We start from the raw sequence: 19,109 nt of genomic DNA, 5'->3' as shown, positions 1-19,109 counted from the left end.
GTCATCCCTTACAGCTGGGACACCGGCGGATGACAACATCCACTGCTGATTGTGCTATACAGGCTGACTGTACATGAAAGTCACTAGCTCATTCTATGCATGATGCTCCTACTGTATCTGGGAGTTACACCGTGATCTGACTGCAGAGCCTCCAGGTGTGGCTGTGACCTCCAGGGCCAATGTACGGAAAAGAAAGCAGATGAATTTTGCACATAAACAACACAACTGCACACAATAGTAACCAGATCCAGTTGTTCACTAAAGTGCAACTGAGAAACCAGATCTGGTTGTACACTACAGTCTGACAGTACATTACAGTAACCAGACCCGACTGTGCATTACATTTTGATAGTACAGACAAGTAACCAGACCCAGTTGTGTGCTACAGTCTGATTGTACATACAAGTAACCAGATCTGGTTGTGTGCTACAGTCAGACTGCACTCACATGGAACCAGAGCCAGCTGTTCACTAGTTTAAACATACAGGTCTGGTTTGGCACTCCAGTCCAACTGTACCAGACCCAGATGTGCACTACAGTTTGACTGTACTTACAAGTAAACCAGACCTGGTTTTACACTACAGTCTGACAGTACATTAATCAGACTCACCTGTGCCCAACAGTCTGATTGTACATACAAGTCACCAGATCTGGCTGTGAATTACAGTCTGATTGTACTTACATGTAACCAAACCTGGTTCTAGGCTACAATAATACTGTACATATGAATAACTAAATCCGGTTGTGCACTACACCTTGACTGTATGTCCCAGTAACTAGATCCAGCTGTGCATGACTGTACGTTGGGGGCCACCGGGTCTGACTCTGTGCTACAGTGAGACTGCACGCCTTGCTGGCGTGCTCAAGGGGTAACTTTCCCTTCTCGATTCACCCTGCCCTCCCCACATCGCCTTGGTTATAAGCAGCTGCCCCCTCCCGCCTGACACTGCCCCAGCTAGAGCCACTCGGGATACATCAGGCGAGGTGCACATTTTACTCTGCACCTGGACATCACTTGGCACCCGGATCTTGGATGGGGGAAGGGAAGATGGACGGATACAGAGATTTTACAAGCTAAGAGATGTGGAGGGAGGGGAGAGGGAGGGGGGAAGAGACCTTATTTAGCTCCACCCCTTCCTGGGTCCCGCCCCCTTCTCAGGCCCCGCCACCTCAGTAGTCACTTGTAGAGCAGGTGGACGCGGCTGCCGTCGCAGTTGCTGCGGCCCAGCTTGTCGGCCTGCTCAGAGACGAGGCAGCGCACCAAGGGCAGGCTGGGTTGGTAGAGGGTGGGCACGGGCCCGGCCGCGTTGGTGAAGTGGTTGTCGGCGGCACAGCCATCCCGCGAGGAGGGGTTGGAGGGGCGGCGCCGGGAGCGCAGCTGCTGCCGGTCCTGGAGCTGCTGGCGGAGCTCGGAGACGCGCTCCTCCTTCTGCCGGAAAGAGGAGGAGGGGTGAATGAGTGTAATGCTTCCCCCACCTCCGAGTGGGTGATGAGCCCCCTTCCCTCCCACCCCCCTAAGTCCCCAGCTTCTGAGGGAGGTGGAGGAGAGGACGTCACCAGTGTAGGGTTCTGGTGTCTCACCCCCACTTTATACCCTGCACCACATAATCACAGTATGGGAGCACCCCATCAGGTTCCTGCTGCCCCCCCCCCGCCCCTCCCGACGTGGGACGGAGGATCAACCCTCACCTCTGCAATGATCTTCTCCAGCTCCCTGTTCTCCTTCTCCAGCAGCCGGGATTTCTCCTCCTCATTGTTGTTGGTGGATGAGCCCGTTTTCATGGTATCCTGCTGCTCCGACTGCCACTCGCCCCTGGTGATCAGACGCCGCATCTGCAACAAGCGCCCCCAGTGACTGTTGGAGACAAGACTACACCCGGAGCACTGACTGAACTGCCCCCAGCGACTGTTGGAGACAAGACTACACCCGGAGCACTGACTCCGAACTGCCCCCAGCGACTGTTGGAGACAAGACTACACCCGGAGCACTGACTCCGAACTGCCCCCAGCGACTGTTGGAGACAAGACTACACCCGGAGCACTGACTCTAATCCCTCCTCCCCCTGCAGACTCTCAGAGACAAGACTACACCTGGAGCAGTGACTCCCAACTCCCCCCGCTGACTGTCAGAGATACGACAGTCTCAGAGCACTGACTGCCAACTTACTCCCTTCCCCCCCGTCGACTGTTGGAGACAAGACTATACCCGGACCACTCACTCCCAAATACCCCCTGCCAAATGTTGGAAGTCAAGACTACACCTGGAGCACTGACTCCCAACTACCCCCTAACTGACAGTAATATTACTACACCCAGAGTGCTGACTCCTAACTATATTCCCTGACTGACACTCAGACACAATACCCCAACACTACACCTGCCCCGATTGTCAGAAACAACAGTTCATCCACAGAATCAACCCCCAGCTGCCCCACTGACTGTCAGAGACAATCACCTCAATGCTATACCCAGAAAAAATCCCCCTGAAAACCCAACTACCCTATCCCACTCTGCTATCAGACAAGAAACAACAAGCCAGTAGTGCACCTGACACAGAGACCCCAGACCTCCAGCTACCCCCTCAACTGAGTGAGTCAAAGAAAACACCCCAATGCTACACCCACAGCACAGACCTCCAACTCCCTCCTCTGACTGTCAGAGACATCACAATGCTAACTCCAGACCAAAGATTCTGAGCCTCCCGTGCTAACCCTGCACCAACAGTCAGACAGGGAGAGAACAGCCCAGCACTTTCCCAGTGCGGAGATCCTGACCCCTGTCCCTGCAGGTGGGCGGGGGTGGGATGGGGTAGGGTCCTACCTTGGGCACGAAGAGCACCACCAGGGTGATGTAGGAGGAGAAGACGACGGCCAGTGAGGTGAAGGCAAAGGCGGCGTCCTGCTGGCTGTTCAGGATCATGGTGACGGGGGCGGTGATCAGACACAGCACCTGCGGCACAGCAGGAGCCAGAGAGCGGGCAGGGTCACTGTGTGGGGAGGGGAAAACAGAGAGATCTGCCCCGACACCACAAACCTGCTCCACGTGGCTACTCCCCCTACACACACCTCACACGGCTGTGGCACAACGTGGAGGTACTGAATGCACATGTACTGTCATAGCCCAGAGGGATGCTTGGGGGTCACAGTGGAGTACAGTCAAGCATTGGGGTGCAGTGGAGCACACTCACTGCCATGTTGTAAAAGGCCATTTGCCACAGCACAGTGGGGAGGTTTGGGAGGGCAGTGGCCCACAGCAGGCCATACTCACTTACTGCTGTGGTGGGGAGGTTTGCGGGGGCAGTGGGTCACAGCAGGGCGCACACACCGTCCTGATGGGGAGATTTGGAGGGGCAGGGGGAGGTTGGGGGAGCAGTGGGTGTGACGAAGTGGGGACTTTCCCTTGTTATGTTGTATGTGAGTCTTACTGTTGAGCCTGTCAGTTTTACTCTTTTGCATAAATACTGTGTGTGCCTCAGTTTCCCTGTGTGCTGCACGAATACCTCGGTGGTGGGAATAGGGGTGTGTGACTTTGGCTGAGACCTCTGGGGCAGGTGAAGCTGCTCCAGCTGCTTGCACATATGCTATGACTGGTGCCCTTCATAACCTGAGACCCAGGAGGGGGATGCAACCAGGTGACTGCCCAGAAGCGCGACAAAGAGAAGGTGCAGGAGCGGAGGTGGGGGGGGTCGGAGGTCAGGTGCTGGAAGCTGAGAGTCTGCTTGGGGGGACTGGAAGAGGGGGAATCCTGGGCTTCTGGCCCACGACTCCCAAAGATGGACTTGGCTGAAAGTCACTGATTTCTGTAATAGCAAACTCTGTTCTATGCTGTGTTCCTGTCGACTAATAAACCTTCTGATTTACCGGCTGGCTGAGAGTCACGTCTGACTGCGGAGTTGGGGTGCAGGGCCCTCTGGCTTCCCCAGGAGCCCCGCCCGGGCAGACTCGCTGCGGGAAATGCATGGTGAGGAAGGGGATGCTGATTACTCCGAGGTCAGACCCAGAAAGGTTGAAGCTGTGTAAGCTTCTTGCCCTGGAGACAGTCTGCTCAGAGAGAGGATGCTCCCTGAGAATCCTGGCTGGCTTCATACGGAGTAGTTCCAGATCATTGCCCAGTGACTCCGTGACAGTGGGGAGGTTTGGGGGGGCAGTGGGTCACAGCAGGGCACACTCACTGCCGTGATGCTGAGGTTTGAGGGGCAGTGGGTCACAGCAGGGCACACTCACTGCTGTGATGCTGAGGATTGAGGGGCAGTGGGTCACAGCAGGGCACACTCACTGCCGTGATGCTGAGGTTTGGGGGGCAGTGGGTCACAGCAGGACACACTCACTCACCGCCACGTTGTAGATGGCCATGCCCACAGCTCGGTGGTCATTTATCTTCTCGGTGGAGACGCTCTTGGTCTCGTAGGCCAGGAAGATACCCAGCAGCAGCAGCAGCCCCTTGAACCCATAGAATATCCCTGTGTGGGGCAGGGGGGATGGGTCAGACCTGTCAGGGGGCTGGAGATGAGATGGAGACACGAGAGACTGGGGCGGGGGGGGGGGGGGGGGAGGGAGGCCTGCAGAGGGAGGGAGATGGGTGGGAGGAGACAGGACAAGAGCGGCCCCCGCCCCAGGGGACAGGCAGCTGTGGGTCGACTATCCCAGGATCTGGGGGAGGTGGGTGGGAGGGGCAGAACAAGAGCGGCCCCCGCCCCAGGGGGCAGGCAGCTGAGGGTCGACTATCCCAGGATCACTCCCCGCAGACACTGCCCTCGCAGCTGAGCCAAGGCCCCTTTCCTCCAAACACTGCCCATCCCCCACCTGAAACTGGGCCTCCTCCCACACTGAGTCAGCACCCCTCCCCCCAGATACTGCCCATCCCTGTGCCCAGTGCCCCAGCTCACCCAGCCAGGTGTTCATCTTGGTGGAGCTGCAGTGCTCCAGCTGGGGCAGGATCGAGACGTCGATGTCGGTTTTCGGTTCCTCTTTGGTGAATTCCTACAGTGATGGAGGGCAGAGGGGTGAATGCTGGGGGGCAGGGCAGAGCCCCCAGCCAGGGCCCCTGGGGCTGCGAGCTTCCCCGCTGTGCACCCCCAACGCAGGGACCCTTTGGCCACAAACTTCCCCACTGTGCGCCCCCAACATGGGGACCCCGGGGCCGTGAGCTTCCCCAACATGTGCCCCAAACACGGGGACCCTGGGGCCACAAACTTCCCCACCACACGCCCTCAACATGAGGACCCTGGGACCATGAACTTCCCCACCGCGATCCCCCAGCACAGAGACCAGGAGCTTCCCCGACGCACACCCCCGACACGGGGCCCCTGGGGCTGGGAGCTTTCCTGCAGCAGTGCCATGTCGGGGTTGTACCTCGATGGTGCGATGCAGCGGGTCAACGATTTGCCAGACGGCCAGCATGACCACGTCCAGCCCCACCAGCAGCCCCACGGTGGCGTACAGCTTCCAGGGCTCCAGGGTCTGCCAACCATGCAGAGTTAGTGCCGCAATCCAGCACCCCTGGCATCCTCCCACAGTGCCTCCCGGCGACCCCTAGCCCCCCCCACCCCCTCCACACACAGTGCCCCCCCAGCGTCCCCAAGCACCCAACACACTGCCTGCCAGTGACCCCCCAGCACCTGACACACTGCCCCCCCTGGCACCCCCCAGAGACCCTTAACAGCCCCCCCCACATCTCCCCAGCACCTCCTAGCACCCCCCATAGTGCCTCCCAGCAACCCCTAGCACCCCCCCACAGCGCCTCCCAGTGCCCCCTGCTCTACAGGACCCCCAGCAACCCCTACACAGTGCCCCCCAGTGACCCCACTCCACAATGCCCCCAGCACCCCCAAACAGTGCCCCCAGCACCCCTTTACTCCACAGTGGCCCCTGGTGCCCCCCACTCCCTGCAGCCCAGTGCCCCCTCACCTTGCGTCTCTCCTTCTTCTCCTCTTTCTTGGTGAAGACGGTGTGCACCCACCAGATCTTAGTGAACATGCTGCCGTAGGCCAGGCTGAACCCCAGCCCCAGCAGCCAGAGCCGGGCCTGCCAGGGAACGGAGACCAGAGTGAGAGAGCCCCCTGCTGGGCACCCCATCTTCAGCCCTGCCCCCGCCCCCCCACTGGGCCCCTCCCGTCTTCAGCTCTGCCCCAGCCCGCTGCTGGGGCCACATCTTCAGCTCTGCCCCAGCCCGCTGCTGGGGCCACATCTTCAGCCCTGCCCCTGCCCCCTGCTGCGGCACCCCATTGTGCGCCCTGCCCCCACCCTCCCGCTGGGCCCCTGTCTTCAGCCCTGCCCCCTCTGGGCACCCCATCTTCAGCCCTGCCCCCGCCCCCCTGCTGGGCCCCCCATTTTGTGCCCTGCCCCTGCTCCCTGCTGGGCCCCCCATTTTGTGCCCTGCCCCTTGCTGGGTCCCCTATCTTGCGCCCTGCCCCCCACCTTCAGCCCTGCCACCTGCCGGCACCCCCTGCTGGGCCCGTCTTCAGCCCTGCACCCAGAACCTGCTGGGCCCATCTTCAGCCCTGCCCCCAGCCCTGCCCCCCACCTGGCCCCCCATCTTCAGCTCTGCCCCATGCCAGCACCCCCTGCCCCCTGCTGGGCCCCTCATCTTCAGCCCTGTCCCCTCACCCCCTGCACCCCAACTCTAGCCTTCCCCATCGCTCTTTGCCCTCATCCCCCCATTCACAGAATATCAGGGTTGGAAGAGACCTCAGGAGGTCATCTAGTCCAATCTCCTGCTCAAAGAAGGACCAATCCCAACTAAATCATTCTTGGTCCTGGGCCCTCCCCGCCCTGCTGCACCCCAGCCCTAATGCCCTGCCCCACCTGGCAGACGAAGGGGAAGAGCCCAGACCCGATGTGGTAGCCATCCAGCCCCAGGGGGAAGACAGCAGCCAGCGCCAGCGTGCAGCCCACGGCCGTCATGTTGTTGAGATAGGGCTGGGAGTTCTGGATGTACCTGCAGAGCAGATACGGCCATCACCTGGGGGATGCACCACAGCCCGGCTCCCGCCCCCCCCGAGACTGGCCCCTCCAGATGCAGCCATCACCTGGAGGGTGGGGGCTACAGCCCAGCTCCCACCCCAAGACGGGAGGGGTGGGGGATAGCTGTGGGGCAGGGGGACACTGACCAGAGGTGCCCATTGTAGAGGTGAAAGGCAGGCAGACGATGGCCAGCCTGATGCCTAGGTGGAAGGTGGGGGGTAGCCATGGGGCAGGGGGGCGGAGGAGGCACTGACCGGACGTGCCCGTTGTAGATGTTGAAGGCCAGGCAGACGATGGCCAGCAGGATACCCAAGCTGGGGGGTGGGGGGCAGCCGTGGTTCAGGGGGGCGGAGGGGGCACTGACCGGACGTGCCCGTTGTAGGTGTTCAAGGTCAGACAGACGATGGCCAGCAGGATGCCCAGGCTGGGGGGTGGGGGGCAGCCGTGGGGCAGGGGGGCGGGCCAGCAGGATGCCCAGGCTGGGGGGTGGGGGGCAGCCGTGGGGCAGTGGGGGCGGAGGGGGCACTGACCGGACGTGCCCGTTGTAGGTGTTGAAGGCCAGGCAGACGATGGCCAGCAGGATGCCCAGGCTGGGGGGTGGGGGGCAGCCGTGGGGCAGGGGGGCGGAGGGGGCACTGACCGGACGTGCCCGTTGTAGATGTTGAAGGCCAGGCAGACGATGGCCAGCAGGATGCCCAGGCTCGCGAGCACTGACACTGAGATGAAGAGCTTCTGCGACAGGAAACGGAAGGTGGTGATCACCTTGGTATAGTCAGCCGGGGGGGCATCCCCTGCAGCAGAGAGCACAGTGAGGACGGGCTCACCTAAGCACAGCCCTGCCCCCATGTCCCCCAAGCTCCGGAGGAGGGGAAGGCTCCTCAAGCATCTGACCAGGCCCTGGCTCAAGGCAGGGGGAGGTTCACGTCCTCGGTAACCCCCCGAGCTCCCAGCACCCAGACAAGCCCCCAAATCCACAGGGACCCGTCTGCCCCCATACCCACAGAGAGCAATTCCCATAACCCCCGGTGGCAGAGGGGCTAGAACCCTTGGGGACAGGAAGCCCTGGGGGGCAGTTCCCACAATCCTTGGCCGTGGGCAGTGCCAGAGATCCTGGCAACAAGAACCTCAAGGGGGTGGCTCCCACAATGCCCGGCAGCAGGAGGTGCCAGATGCCCAGGAACAGGAACCCCAGGGCGGCGGTTCCTATTATCCCTGGTGGAAGGTGGTGCCAGATGACCAGGAACGGGAACCCCAGGGGGCCAGTTCCCACAACCCCTGGGGGTGGGAGGTGCCAGATGCCCAGGAACAGGAACCCCAGGAAGGCGGTTCCCACTATCCCTGGCAGAAGGTGGTGCTAAATGCACAGCAACGGGAACCCAGGGGGGTGATTCCCGCAATTCCCGGTGGTGGAAGGTGCCGGACGCCCAAGAACAGGAACCCCGGGGGGGGGGGGGTTCCCATAACCCCCAGGGGCATGGGCAGCCCCGGCTCACCGATCCACTTGTCATTGTTGTACCAGGAGAGGTTGTCCTTAGTGCTGTCATAGTAGCCGATCTTCTTGTAGACCCCACCTGCCGGGAGAGGGGAACAGGTCAGGCCAGGGCAGGGGTGAACGTAATTTACAGGACTTACTGGTACTGCCGGAGTCCTGAGGGGGCGTGGCCTCATCCGGAAGAGGCGTGGCCTTTCAAGATTTAAAGGCCATGGGGCACCAGCTGTGGCTGGGAGAACCAGGGCCTTTAAATCAACCAGGGGCTCCCAGCTGAAGAGGTGGCTGGGAACCTCCCGGGGCTCAGGGGCAAATTAAAGGGCCCGGGGCTCTGGCCGCCTGGAACCCTGAGCTTTGCGGGGCTGGGGCAGGGATTTAAAGGGCCCAGAGCTCCTGCCGCTGAGGGGAGCCCCAAGCCCTTTAAATCGTGGCCCCAGACCGGCCGCCAGAGCCGTGGCCGGGATTCAAAGGGCTCTGGGCTGCCTGCAGCCGCGGGGAGCTCTGAGCCCTTTCAATCCTGGCCCCAGCCCGGCAGCCGGAGCCGCGGCCGGGATTCAAAGGGCTCTGCGAGCCCTTTCAATCCCCGTGGAAGCTGGTGCGGTCCAGCCCGGTGTACTGGCTCTTGCCGGTACGCTGTACTGGACCAGACCGGACCGGCTTACTTTCACCTCTGGGCCAGGAGGATGAGCTCCAAGTGCAAAGAGCTTCCCCCCACTCCCCTATTGCAACACTGCAGCCTCCTGCCTCCGGGCCTGGGTGGGGAGCCCTGGGGGCTGGATGGGAGGAGCGACCTGTGCAATATGAGGATGGGGGGCAGGAGGGTCGAGCACGCCAGGCTGTCTGTCACCCCTGGAGCTAGGGGTTGTTGTATGGTATGTTCTGGGGTTGATGTGCCAGGACGTGTGGGGGAAAGGCATTGTTGTCTTGGGTGTTCTAGTGTAGTGGCGGTGTGTGGTGTCTTCAGAGGTTGTTGTGTGGTGTGGTATGTTTGGAGGAATGTTGTTGTGTTGTGCTGCGTGGTGTGTGTGGGGTTCATGTGTTGCTTTGTGGTGCATCGCTCTGTGGTGTGAGCAGAGGGTTGTTTGGGGTGGGTTTGTTGTGTGTGTGGTGCTGTTTCTTGGTGTGGTGTTGCATTGTGCAATGTGGAGGGTTGTTGTGCTGTGTGATGTGTTGGGTGGGGTAGCTGTGCTATGTTGTGCAGGGGACTGTAGTGTTGTGGTGTTGCACAGTGAGGGGGTTGTCAAGCTGTTTTGCAGGGCAGGAGTTGTCAAGCTGTTGAGCAGGGTGGAGGCTGTCGAGCTATTGTGCGGGGCGGGGGCATCACTCACCCTGAAGCTGTTCGATGAGGGTCCAGGCCATGCGGGAGCCACTGGCGTCGAATACCACGTGACCCTGGGCGGGGAGATACACACAGACCAGCATCACCAGGCACTCCTCGCTGGCAGCAGCAGTAGGGCTGTCACCTGGTGGGCAGTGCTCACTGACAGGGGACTGCCCTGCTGAGCTGGCAGCAATGTGCAGGGCGTGCAGTGCTGGGGGACTGGGGAACTTGCGGGACACTGGCCTCCTGGCATGGAGCTCAATGCCCACAGGGCCAGGCTGAGCCCTGGGCCTACAGGCAGGGGGAGGGGGCTAGGGGGCGCTAAAGAGAGTGCAGGAGTTAGGGATGGGGGTTAGGGGTTCAGGGAGTGGGGTAAGAGTTATGGGTGCAGGGAGCGGCATTAAGGTTGGGGGCACAGGGTGTGAATTAGGGAGCACAGGGGTCACTATCCAACACCCCCTCGAAGGCGGAGGAGTTGAGGGCACGGTAGATCTTGTCGGTGACAGGGCGGGCCCTAGGGTTAGGGGAGGCAGGGTCAGGGATGGGGGTGCAGAGTCCAGGTCAGAGGGTGTGGGGTTGGGGTCAGGGGGCACAGGGTCAGAGGGTGGGGGGGTCACTTGCAGACACCCCCTCGAAGGTGGAACAGTTGAGGGCATGGAAGATTTTGTCAGTGATGGGGCGGGCAATAGGGGGCACAGGGTCAGGTCAGGGAGCGCAGGATGTGAATTATGGGGCACATGGTTCACTCACCGACACCCCCTCGAAGGCGGAGTTGAGGGTGCAGTAGATGTCAGTGTTGAAGTGGGCGTTAGGGGTGCGGGGTTGGGGGGGGCATAGGGTCATGGTAGGGGGGCATGGGATTGGGGGTGCGGGGTTGTCATAGAGTGTGGGGGAGTCAGGGCCCTGAACCCCTCACTTCCTGAAATTCACTGTGACTCTCAGCCAGCCAGTAAATCAGAAGGTTTATTAGATGACAGGAACACAGTCTAAAACAGAGCTTGTAGGTACAGAAAACAGGACGTTCCTCTTGGGGGGTGGGGAGCTCACATCCAGGTTCTGGGCCTCCCCCAATCTCCCCAGCCAACTCTAAACTGAAACCCCTTCCCACTGCCTCCCCAGCCACATCCCCAGCTCCTCCTACAGCCTTTGTCCAGTTTCCTGGGCAGACGGTGTCACCTGGCCCCAACCCCCTCCTGGGCTCAGGTTACGAATGGCAGCCGCCATCCTTTATGTGCTGGCCGTCAAGTATCATCCCTCAGTGAAGTCACATCCTTATTTCCCATCACCATCTAGTATTGGTGCAGTACCCCAGGGAAACGGAGGCACACCCCGCGTTAGCAGAAGACAGTAAGCTAGTAAAACTCCCATGCAATATTACCAGGTTAATACTGCCTACTCCATCACATCTCTCCCCGCTTTGAGACTGAAATAAGTGGGGTCACTCTCACCAGTGACCTGGGGAAGTTCAGGCCCCGCTCTCTGAGACAATGCATCAGCTATCATATTGGCACTCCCCTTCACATGGACCATCTCCATATCATAATCCTGGAGGAGCAGGCTCCACCTCAGGAGCTTGGCATTGGCTCCTTTCATCTGGTGTAGCCAGGTCAAGGGAGAGAGGTCAGAGTACACAGTGAAATGTCACCCAAATAGATATGACTGGAGTTTCTTAAGGGCTCGTACCATAGCCAGGCATTCCTTCTCGATGGCCACGTAGTTTTGCTCCCGAGGTAACAACTTCTTGCTCAAGTACACAATGGGGATCTCTCCCCCTTTTCATCAACCTGCATTAACACCTCACTCAGCCCTGTGTCTGAGGCGTCAGTGAACACCATAAATGGCTTGTTAAAGTCTGGGTTTACCAGAACTGCACCACTGATCAGAGCCTCCTTCAGCACACAGAGAACCCTCTGGCACCACCTTGTCTGGCTTTTCCTTCTTGCATAGCTCAGTGATGGGGGTAGCTATGGAGCTAAAGTGTGGCACAGATCTCTGATAATACCCTCCATTCCAATAAATGCCTGGACCTGCTTTTTGGTTCGGAGAGCAGGCCAGTCTCTGATCACCTCCACCTTGGCTGGTTCTGGCTTTAGGCAGCCGCTCCCCACCTGGTGGCCCAGGTAAGATTCTTCGGCCATCCCCACCTTGCACTTCGCAGCTTTTATGGTCAGCCCAGCCTCCTGGAGTCGGTCCAGCACTTGTTTAACCAGGGACACATGGTCCTCCCAGGTCTGGCTAAAGACACAGATATCATCAATGTACATTGCAAAACTCTCCATAGCCCTCAGTAGCTAATTCACTAGGCACTGGAAGGTAGCTGGCGCCCCCTTGAGTCCGAAAGGCAGGGTCAGGTACTCATAGAGCCCCAGAGGGGTGATAAAAGCAGATTTCAGCCTGGCATCTGCATCCAATGGCACTTGTCAGTAGCCCTTTGTAAGATCCGTAGCGAGCTCCTCCAGGTTGTCTAGGAGCTCATCAGGCCTGGGCATGGGGTAGGCATCAGACCCAGTGATGGCATTAAGCTTCCGATAGTCCACACAGAACCGGACTGATCTGTCCTTTTTGCGGACCAATGCCACAGGAGAGGCCCAAGAGCTGGAAGATGGCTGGATCACCCCCAAAGCCAGCATGTCACTGACCTCTCTCTGAGCAGTTTTCCCTGTGACTCAGAAGGGGGAGCATCTTATAGAGGATGCGATCCTGTCTCCACCCGGTGGACAGTCAGATTAGTGAGTCCAGGCTGGTTGGAAAACAGCTGTTGGTACAAATGCAGCACCCCTCTGATCTCAGCTTGCTGGGCAGGTGTTAGCTGATCAGAGAGGGGAATTGTTTCCAAGGAGGAGCCAGCTCCTGTCTCAGGGAATAGATCTACTAAAGGGTCATCTCCCTGCTCCTCCCAATGCCCGCACATGGCCAATGCCACATATTCCCATCATAACATGGCTTCATCATATTAACATGATACACCCGTGGCGGTGTGCCTGGTTAGACAGCTCCACCACATAGTTTACCTCATTTAGTTTCTTGACAACTGTGAAAGGGCCTTCCCAGGCAGCTTGTAGTTTGTTTTTTCTCATGGGGATGAGAACCATCACCTGGTCCCCAGTGGCGTAGGGGTGGGCCCACGCCGTACAGTCATACCAGACCTTCTGCTTCCTCTGGGCTCTGGCCAGATTCTCCCTGGCCAAGCCCATGAGCTCAGCAAGTCTTTCTAGGAAGTTCAAGACATACGCCACCACTGATTCTCTATCAGGAGTGGCCTTCCCCTCCCATTCGTCTCTCATCAGGTCCAGGGGCCCCCTTATCCTTCTTCCATATAACCGTTCAAAAGGTGAAAACCTGTTAGACTCCTGGGGCACTTCCCTGTACGCGAACAGCAGGTGAGATAAATACTTGTCCCAATCATGCAGGTGCTGGTTCATAAAGGTTTTCAGCATCATCTTTAGAATTCCATTGAACCTCTCCACCAGCCCACTGGGGGTGAGATTCTGAGGCCCAGATATGCCGACCCCACATTTCTCCCACAAGCATCGGAGCAGGACTGACATCAAGTTGGATACCTGGTCTGTCAAGACTTCCCTGAGGAACCCCTCTTGGCTGAAAATGGTCAGCAGCGCATCTGCCACTGTGTCTGCTTCAATAGAAGACAAGGCCACTGCCTCGGGGTAACAGGTAGCAAAATCTACCACCACCAGAATGTATTTCTTCCCCGACTGGGTCGTCTTGCTGAGAGATCTCACTATGTCCACAACCACCTTCTGAAAAGGCTCCTCTAGGATGAGCAAAGATCTCAAAGCCACTTTCCCCTTGTCTCAGGCCTTCCCCACCCTCTGACAGAGGTCACAGGATCTGCAATACTGTTGAACAGTATTAAAGATTCCAGGCCAGTAAAAAATTGTAGCAGCCTCTTCCTGGTATGCCAGATTCCCTGGTATCCTGAGAGAGGGATGCCATGGGCCAGGTACAGTAGCTTACGGCGATACTTCTGGGGGACCACCAGCAGCCTCCTGATCCCCCACTATTCCACTTTCCCTGTAGGAGCCCATTTTCGGTACAGGAATCCCTTCTCCCACAGGAACCTCTCCTGGCAGCCTTTCCCCATGGTCTGTGCTGCACTGAGGCCAGCCAGGTCCCTTAGCTTCTGCAAGGAGGGATCTTTTTGCAACTCGGCCGGAAATTCAGCAGGGGAGGGATAGCTCAGTGGTTTGAGCATTGGCCTGCTAAACCCAGGGTTGCAAGTTCAATCCTTGAGGGGGCCACTTAGGGATCTGGGGCAAAAGTCAGTACTTGGTCCTGCAAGTGAAGGCAGGGGCTGGACTCAATGACCTTTGAAGGTCCCTTCTAGTTCTAGGAGATAGGTATATCTCCATTATTATATTATTGCTCCCTCTCACTGGCTGGGTCTGAAGCCACAGCCCCTCTGAGCCTTGTCTCTGGGCACTCCCTCCCCACCAGGGTAGGGTCCTGCACCTATGGTGAGGTACCTTCCCCGATGTCAGGGCATAGTACCCCTCGCCAGCTCTGGCTACAGGTCATGACTAGGGTGTTTTGGGGGTTGCTTGGCCAATCCTCTAGGTCACTCCCCATCAACACCTCAGTGGGCAAGTGATGGTGCACCCCCACATTGTTGGCCCCCATTTCAGATGTACCTTCACCACAGGCACCTTGAATGGGGACCCGGTCACGCCCATCAGGGTCAGGTAGGTATTAGGCACCACCTGATCTGGGGCCCCCACCTCGGGCCGGGCCAGCATCACCTCAGCACCCATGTCTCAGTATCCATTGATCTTCTTCCCATCCACCTCCAGAGGAACAAGGCACTCACTCTGCAGGGACAGCCCCGTGCCCACCCTGTAAACTGAGAACCTTGATTCTGGGGCATCAAGCCCCACAGAGAAGCTGGTCTGGGAAACTCCTTCCTCCTGAGCAGTTGGTAAGCTGCCAGCCCCTCCTGCCTGGGAAGCCTGCCCCTCCTCCGGTTGCATCCCTATCCAGTTAACCCTGTGAGGGTTCGATTTGCTCAGTCTGTCCTTGAGCCTGGGGCACTGTGTCCATGTGTGGCCTCTCTGCCCACAGTAATAACAATTCATGTTCCGTTGGTCCCCTCGAGCCAGTTGGTTGGTCCTGATGCCAGTTGTTCCCCTTGGGAGGGGGTTCTTCACATTCCCCCTTTGCAGGGTCCCAAGGTGACTCACTCTCTGCACCGTGGTGGGCTTATTCTTTTGGGACTCCTCCATTCCACCCCCTGACCGGTTGTCCACAAACTCATCAGCCAGCTGCCCTGCGCTCTGCAGGTCCTCTGGCTTTTTGTCCACCAACCATAACCTCAGGTCAGATAGGCAATGTTCATACAGGTGCTCCAGTACAACCAGTTTAACCATGTCCTCCTTAGTTTGGACCCCATCTGCCCACTTGTGGACATATCCCTCCATTCAGAGGATCAGTTCCAGATATGTGTCCTCAGGGGTTTTACGCTGACTCTGGAACTTTTTCCAGTACGCCTCAGGAGTCATTCCAAACTTGCGTAACAGGGCCTTTTTGAACAGTTCATAGTCCCCTGCCTCCACCCCTTCCATTTGGCTGTACATCCCTACGACTTTGGGGTCCAGTAAGGGGGTGAGAAACCGGAGCCTGTCTGTAGAATCAACTCTGTACAGTCTGCAAGCTTTCTCAAAGGCCATCAGGAATTCATTTATGTTCTCCCCTTCCTTAAACTGGGACAGGATGCACTTATCAAAGTTCCATGCAGTCCTGGGTCCCCCCTCACTCACCGCAGCAGGAGGCTCTCTGCTCCTCAGCTTTGCCAACTCCAGTTCATGCAGCTGCTGTTTCTCCTGATTCTCCAGCTTTTTCTGTTTTATCTCCCTCTCCCATTCCAGCCGCCTCAGCTCCAGCGAAGGGAAGCTTGGTCCTGAGCATCCCCTGCTGGCGGCAGGGGGTTACAGTGCCCCCGGGGTTCATCTGTATGCTTCTAGCCCGTCCCCTAGCCATAGGTAGGAGGGGCCTTGGAATGCCCTCAGCAGCAGTCTGACCACTCCCAGCCGGTACAGATACCGGTGCCGGCACAGCATCTGCCAGGCTGCTTTCCTCAGGGACAGGGATCAGCTCCTGCGAGCGATTCTCCTCCTCCAGCTGGGCAACCAGCTGTGCTTTGGTGCCCTTCCCTCTGCGAAGGCCCCACTCCTTGCACAGCTCTATAAGGTCCCTCTTAAGGAGATAGTTATACATCTCCCCGCTGATCCCAAGTTGTTGTCGACTTGCAGGCCTGTGTGCTCTCAGCTCCCCACTGTTTCCAGGAAGAACCCCTACTGTGCCAGCCCTTTTCCAGGTCACCACCTCTCTCCCAGGGCAAGCCGCAGACGACTCCGCCCCTGAAACTGCCTGGCGCAGTCCCCAGGGAGACCCCGTTACTGCAACAATCCTTCTCACTGGTCACACACTCCCAGGGGTTAAGTGTAGCTCCTCCGCCTCTTGAAACCACTCCTCTCTGAGCCTTCAGCATGCCTGGTTCTCATTAATCCCCCTTCGTTTTACTGCTCCCCAGTCACTTACTGCAGGAAGCACCACCACGGGGTGCTGTACATCCCACCGCTAACACCAGTTGTCACGGAGTGTGTGGGAGTCAGAGCCCTGCATTCCCCACTTCCTGAAATTCACTGTGACTCTCAGCCAGCCAGTAAATCAGAAGGTTTATTAGATGACAGGAACAAAGTCTAAAACAGAGCTTGTAGGTACAGAAAACAGGACCCCTCAGTCAGGTCCCTCTTGGGGGATAGGGAGCCCACACCCAGGTTTTGGGCCTCCCCCAATCTCCCCAGCCAGCTCCAAACTGAAACCCCTTCCCACTGCCTCCCCAGCCACATCCCCAGCTCCTCCTATAGCCTTTGTCCAGTTTCCTGGGCAGAAGGTGTCACCTGGCCCCAACCCCCTCCTGGGCTCAGGTTATGAAGGGCAGCCGCCATTCTTTAAGTGCTGGCCGTCAAGTATTATCCCTCAGTGAAGTCACATCCTTATTTCCCATCACCATCTAGTAATGGTGCAGTACCCCAGGGAAACGGAGGTCACTCACTGACACTCCCTCAAAGGTGGAGGAGTTGAGGGTGTGGTAGATCTCGTTGGTGATGTGGTGGACGTTAGGGGGTGCAGGGTCAGGGGGTGCGGGGGGGGCAGGTCAGGGTCGGGGGGTGCAGGGGTCACTCACCGACATCTCCTCGAAGGCAGAGGAGTTGAGGGTGCGGTAGATCTTGTCAGTGATGGGGTGGGCGTTAGGGGGTGTGGAGTTGGGGTCAGGGGGTACAGGGGTCACTCACCGACACCCCCTCAAAGGCAGAGGAGTTGAGGGCGCGGTAGATCTCGTCTGTGATGTTCTTGTTGTTGTAGTTGAAGTCCTCCAGCCGCAGCCCCTTCTTCACCAGCTCGGCCGAGGTCTTGTTGAGCGCCAGGGCCAGGGCCCAGATGGCGTCATAGGCCAGCGGCGCCTCCTGGAAACCCCCCGTCTCCTCCGGGTTCTTGCCCAGCCGCTTCTGCAGCTTCTCAATGAACTCCTGGGAGGTCTGCAGGACCGGGGGGTGGAGACAGTGAGCTGGAGGAGGGGAAGTGATATGGGGGCCCACGGCCCCCTCCCTGCCTCTTTTCATCAGTCACCCCAGGTCTTCCTGTCCCACACTGACCCCCCCGTCCCATTGCCCTCCTCGAAGGTCTTCTCTGATCCCCCTCTTCTTCCCGGTCTCTGCTGCCCACCCACCCAAGCTCCCGTGCCCTCACACCCCATTGGTCCCCCCCACCCCTCTAGTCCCTCATGCCCCCCAACTGCCCCCTCCCAGGCTTTGTTCTCCCTGACGTCCCCGTCCCAGGGCCTCCCAGGCACTTGGCTCTCCCTGCCCTCACCATGTTGGAGATGCTGCGGGTGTTCTCGGGGTTCAGCATGACGATCTCGGTAGTGACATGCCCCTCCACTGCCTCCGCCATCTCTGCCTCCGTGCAGTTGATGGCGGGGTCCTTGATGCGAAACCAGTTGTCGGCGTACCAGCCGATCAAGAACCAGACGTACCGCTTCCCATACAGCTTCTCCTTGTACACCTGCACGGAGGCACGTCCGAGAGACGGGCACCCGGCTCAGACAAGCATGCAGCTCCATCCAGCCACCCAACCAGCCCTCCATCCCCTCCTTCCATCCATCCACCCAGCACTCCATCCCCTACTCCCCCTCCATCAATCCATCTGTCCCCATCTGCCCCCTCTCCATCCATCCATCCGTCCCGATGCGCCCCCTCCCTCCCTCCATCCATCCTCATACGCTCCCTCTCCATCCAGCCATTCGTCCGTCCCCATACGCCCCCTCTCCATCCAACCATCCGTCCGTCCCCATACGCCCCCTCTCCATCCATCCATCCATCCCCATGTGCCTCCCCTCCATCCATCCGTCCGTCCCCATACGCCCCCTCTCCATCCATCCATCCCCATGTGCCTCCCCTCCATCCATCCATCTGTCCCATGCGCCCCCTCTTCATCCATCCATCCGTTCCGATGCGCCCCCCCTCCCTCCATCCCCATACGCCCCCTCTCCATCCAGCCATCTGTCCGTCCCCATATGCCCCCTCTCCATCCAGCCATCCGTCCCCATGTGCCTCCCCTCCATCCATCCATCTGTCCCATGCACCCCCTCTTCATCCATCCATCCGTCCCGATGCGCCCCCCTCCCTCCATCCCCATACGCCCCCTCTCCATCCAGCCATCTGTCCGTCCCTATATGCCCCCTCTCCATCCAGCCATCCGTCCATCCCCATACGCCCCCTCTCCATCCATCCATCCATCCATCCATCCCCACACGCCCCCTCTCCATCCATCCATCCCCACGCGCCCCCTCTCCATCCATCCATCCATCCCCACATGCCCCCTCTCCATCCATCCATCCATCCATCCCCACGCGCCCCCTCTCCATCCATCCATCCATCCGCATGCGTCCCTTCTCCATCCATCCACCTATGCCCCTTCTCCATCCATCTATCCCCATGTGCCCCCTGTCCATCCATCCATCCGTCCCCATGCACCCCTCTATATCCATCCATTCATCCCCATATGCCCCTCTCCATCCATTCATCCCCACCCCCCTCTGATCTAGCTAAGCTCTGTACCTTTATTTTTGGATCCACCTGTCACTTTCCACACAGCCCCTCCCCACACCCCCAGGCCTTGTTCACACAGACACATGTGCCGTCCAGCTGTCTCTCTACGGTGGTAATTATCTGTACAGCCCACTAGGTGGACACAGTTACACCGTGATCAAGGTTCTGAGGCTAGTCTGGCTATTCCCAGACTCCCAGATGGGGAAGGGAAT

At 58.8% G+C, this 19,109-nt stretch overlaps 1 protein-coding gene across 2 annotated transcripts in view; it reads right to left on the bottom strand.

Annotated features, from left to right (window-relative positions):
- Positions 1–235: 235 nt before the first annotated feature.
- Positions 236–19,109, bottom strand: part of GABBR1 (gamma-aminobutyric acid type B receptor subunit 1) — a 52,917-nt gene continuing 34,043 nt past the window's right edge. The window contains exons 12-24 of one of the 2 annotated variants that reach the window (XM_044981592.1): positions 17,660–17,851; positions 17,083–17,325; positions 9,780–9,843; positions 8,456–8,533; positions 7,603–7,753; positions 6,804–6,936; positions 5,907–6,023; positions 5,352–5,459; positions 4,886–4,979; positions 4,332–4,459; positions 2,821–2,949; positions 1,690–1,833; positions 236–1,429 (exon numbers count right to left, since the gene is read on the bottom strand). In XM_044981592.1, the coding sequence (XP_044837527.1) occupies positions 1,178–1,429; positions 1,690–1,833; positions 2,821–2,949; positions 4,332–4,459; positions 4,886–4,979; positions 5,352–5,459; positions 5,907–6,023; positions 6,804–6,936; positions 7,603–7,753; positions 8,456–8,533; positions 9,780–9,843; positions 17,083–17,325; positions 17,660–17,851 (1,833 nt within the window). In that variant the 3' untranslated portion in view covers positions 236–1,177. Of the gene's footprint in view, positions 1,430–1,689; positions 1,834–2,820; positions 2,987–4,331; positions 4,460–4,885; positions 4,980–5,351; positions 5,460–5,906; positions 6,024–6,803; positions 6,937–7,602; positions 7,754–8,455; positions 8,534–9,779; positions 9,844–17,082; positions 17,326–17,659; positions 17,852–19,109 lie in introns of those variants that run through there. The other variant, XM_044981593.1, reaches the window with a different exon arrangement.

The sequence above is a fragment of the Mauremys mutica genome, chromosome 12, assembly GCF_020497125.1.
Source record: "Mauremys mutica isolate MM-2020 ecotype Southern chromosome 12, ASM2049712v1, whole genome shotgun sequence".
Classification (NCBI taxonomy): Eukaryota; Metazoa; Chordata; order Testudines; family Geoemydidae; genus Mauremys; species Mauremys mutica.
Note: the sequence above shows the minus strand (reverse complement) of the source record. Positions and strands in the feature narration are given on the sequence as shown.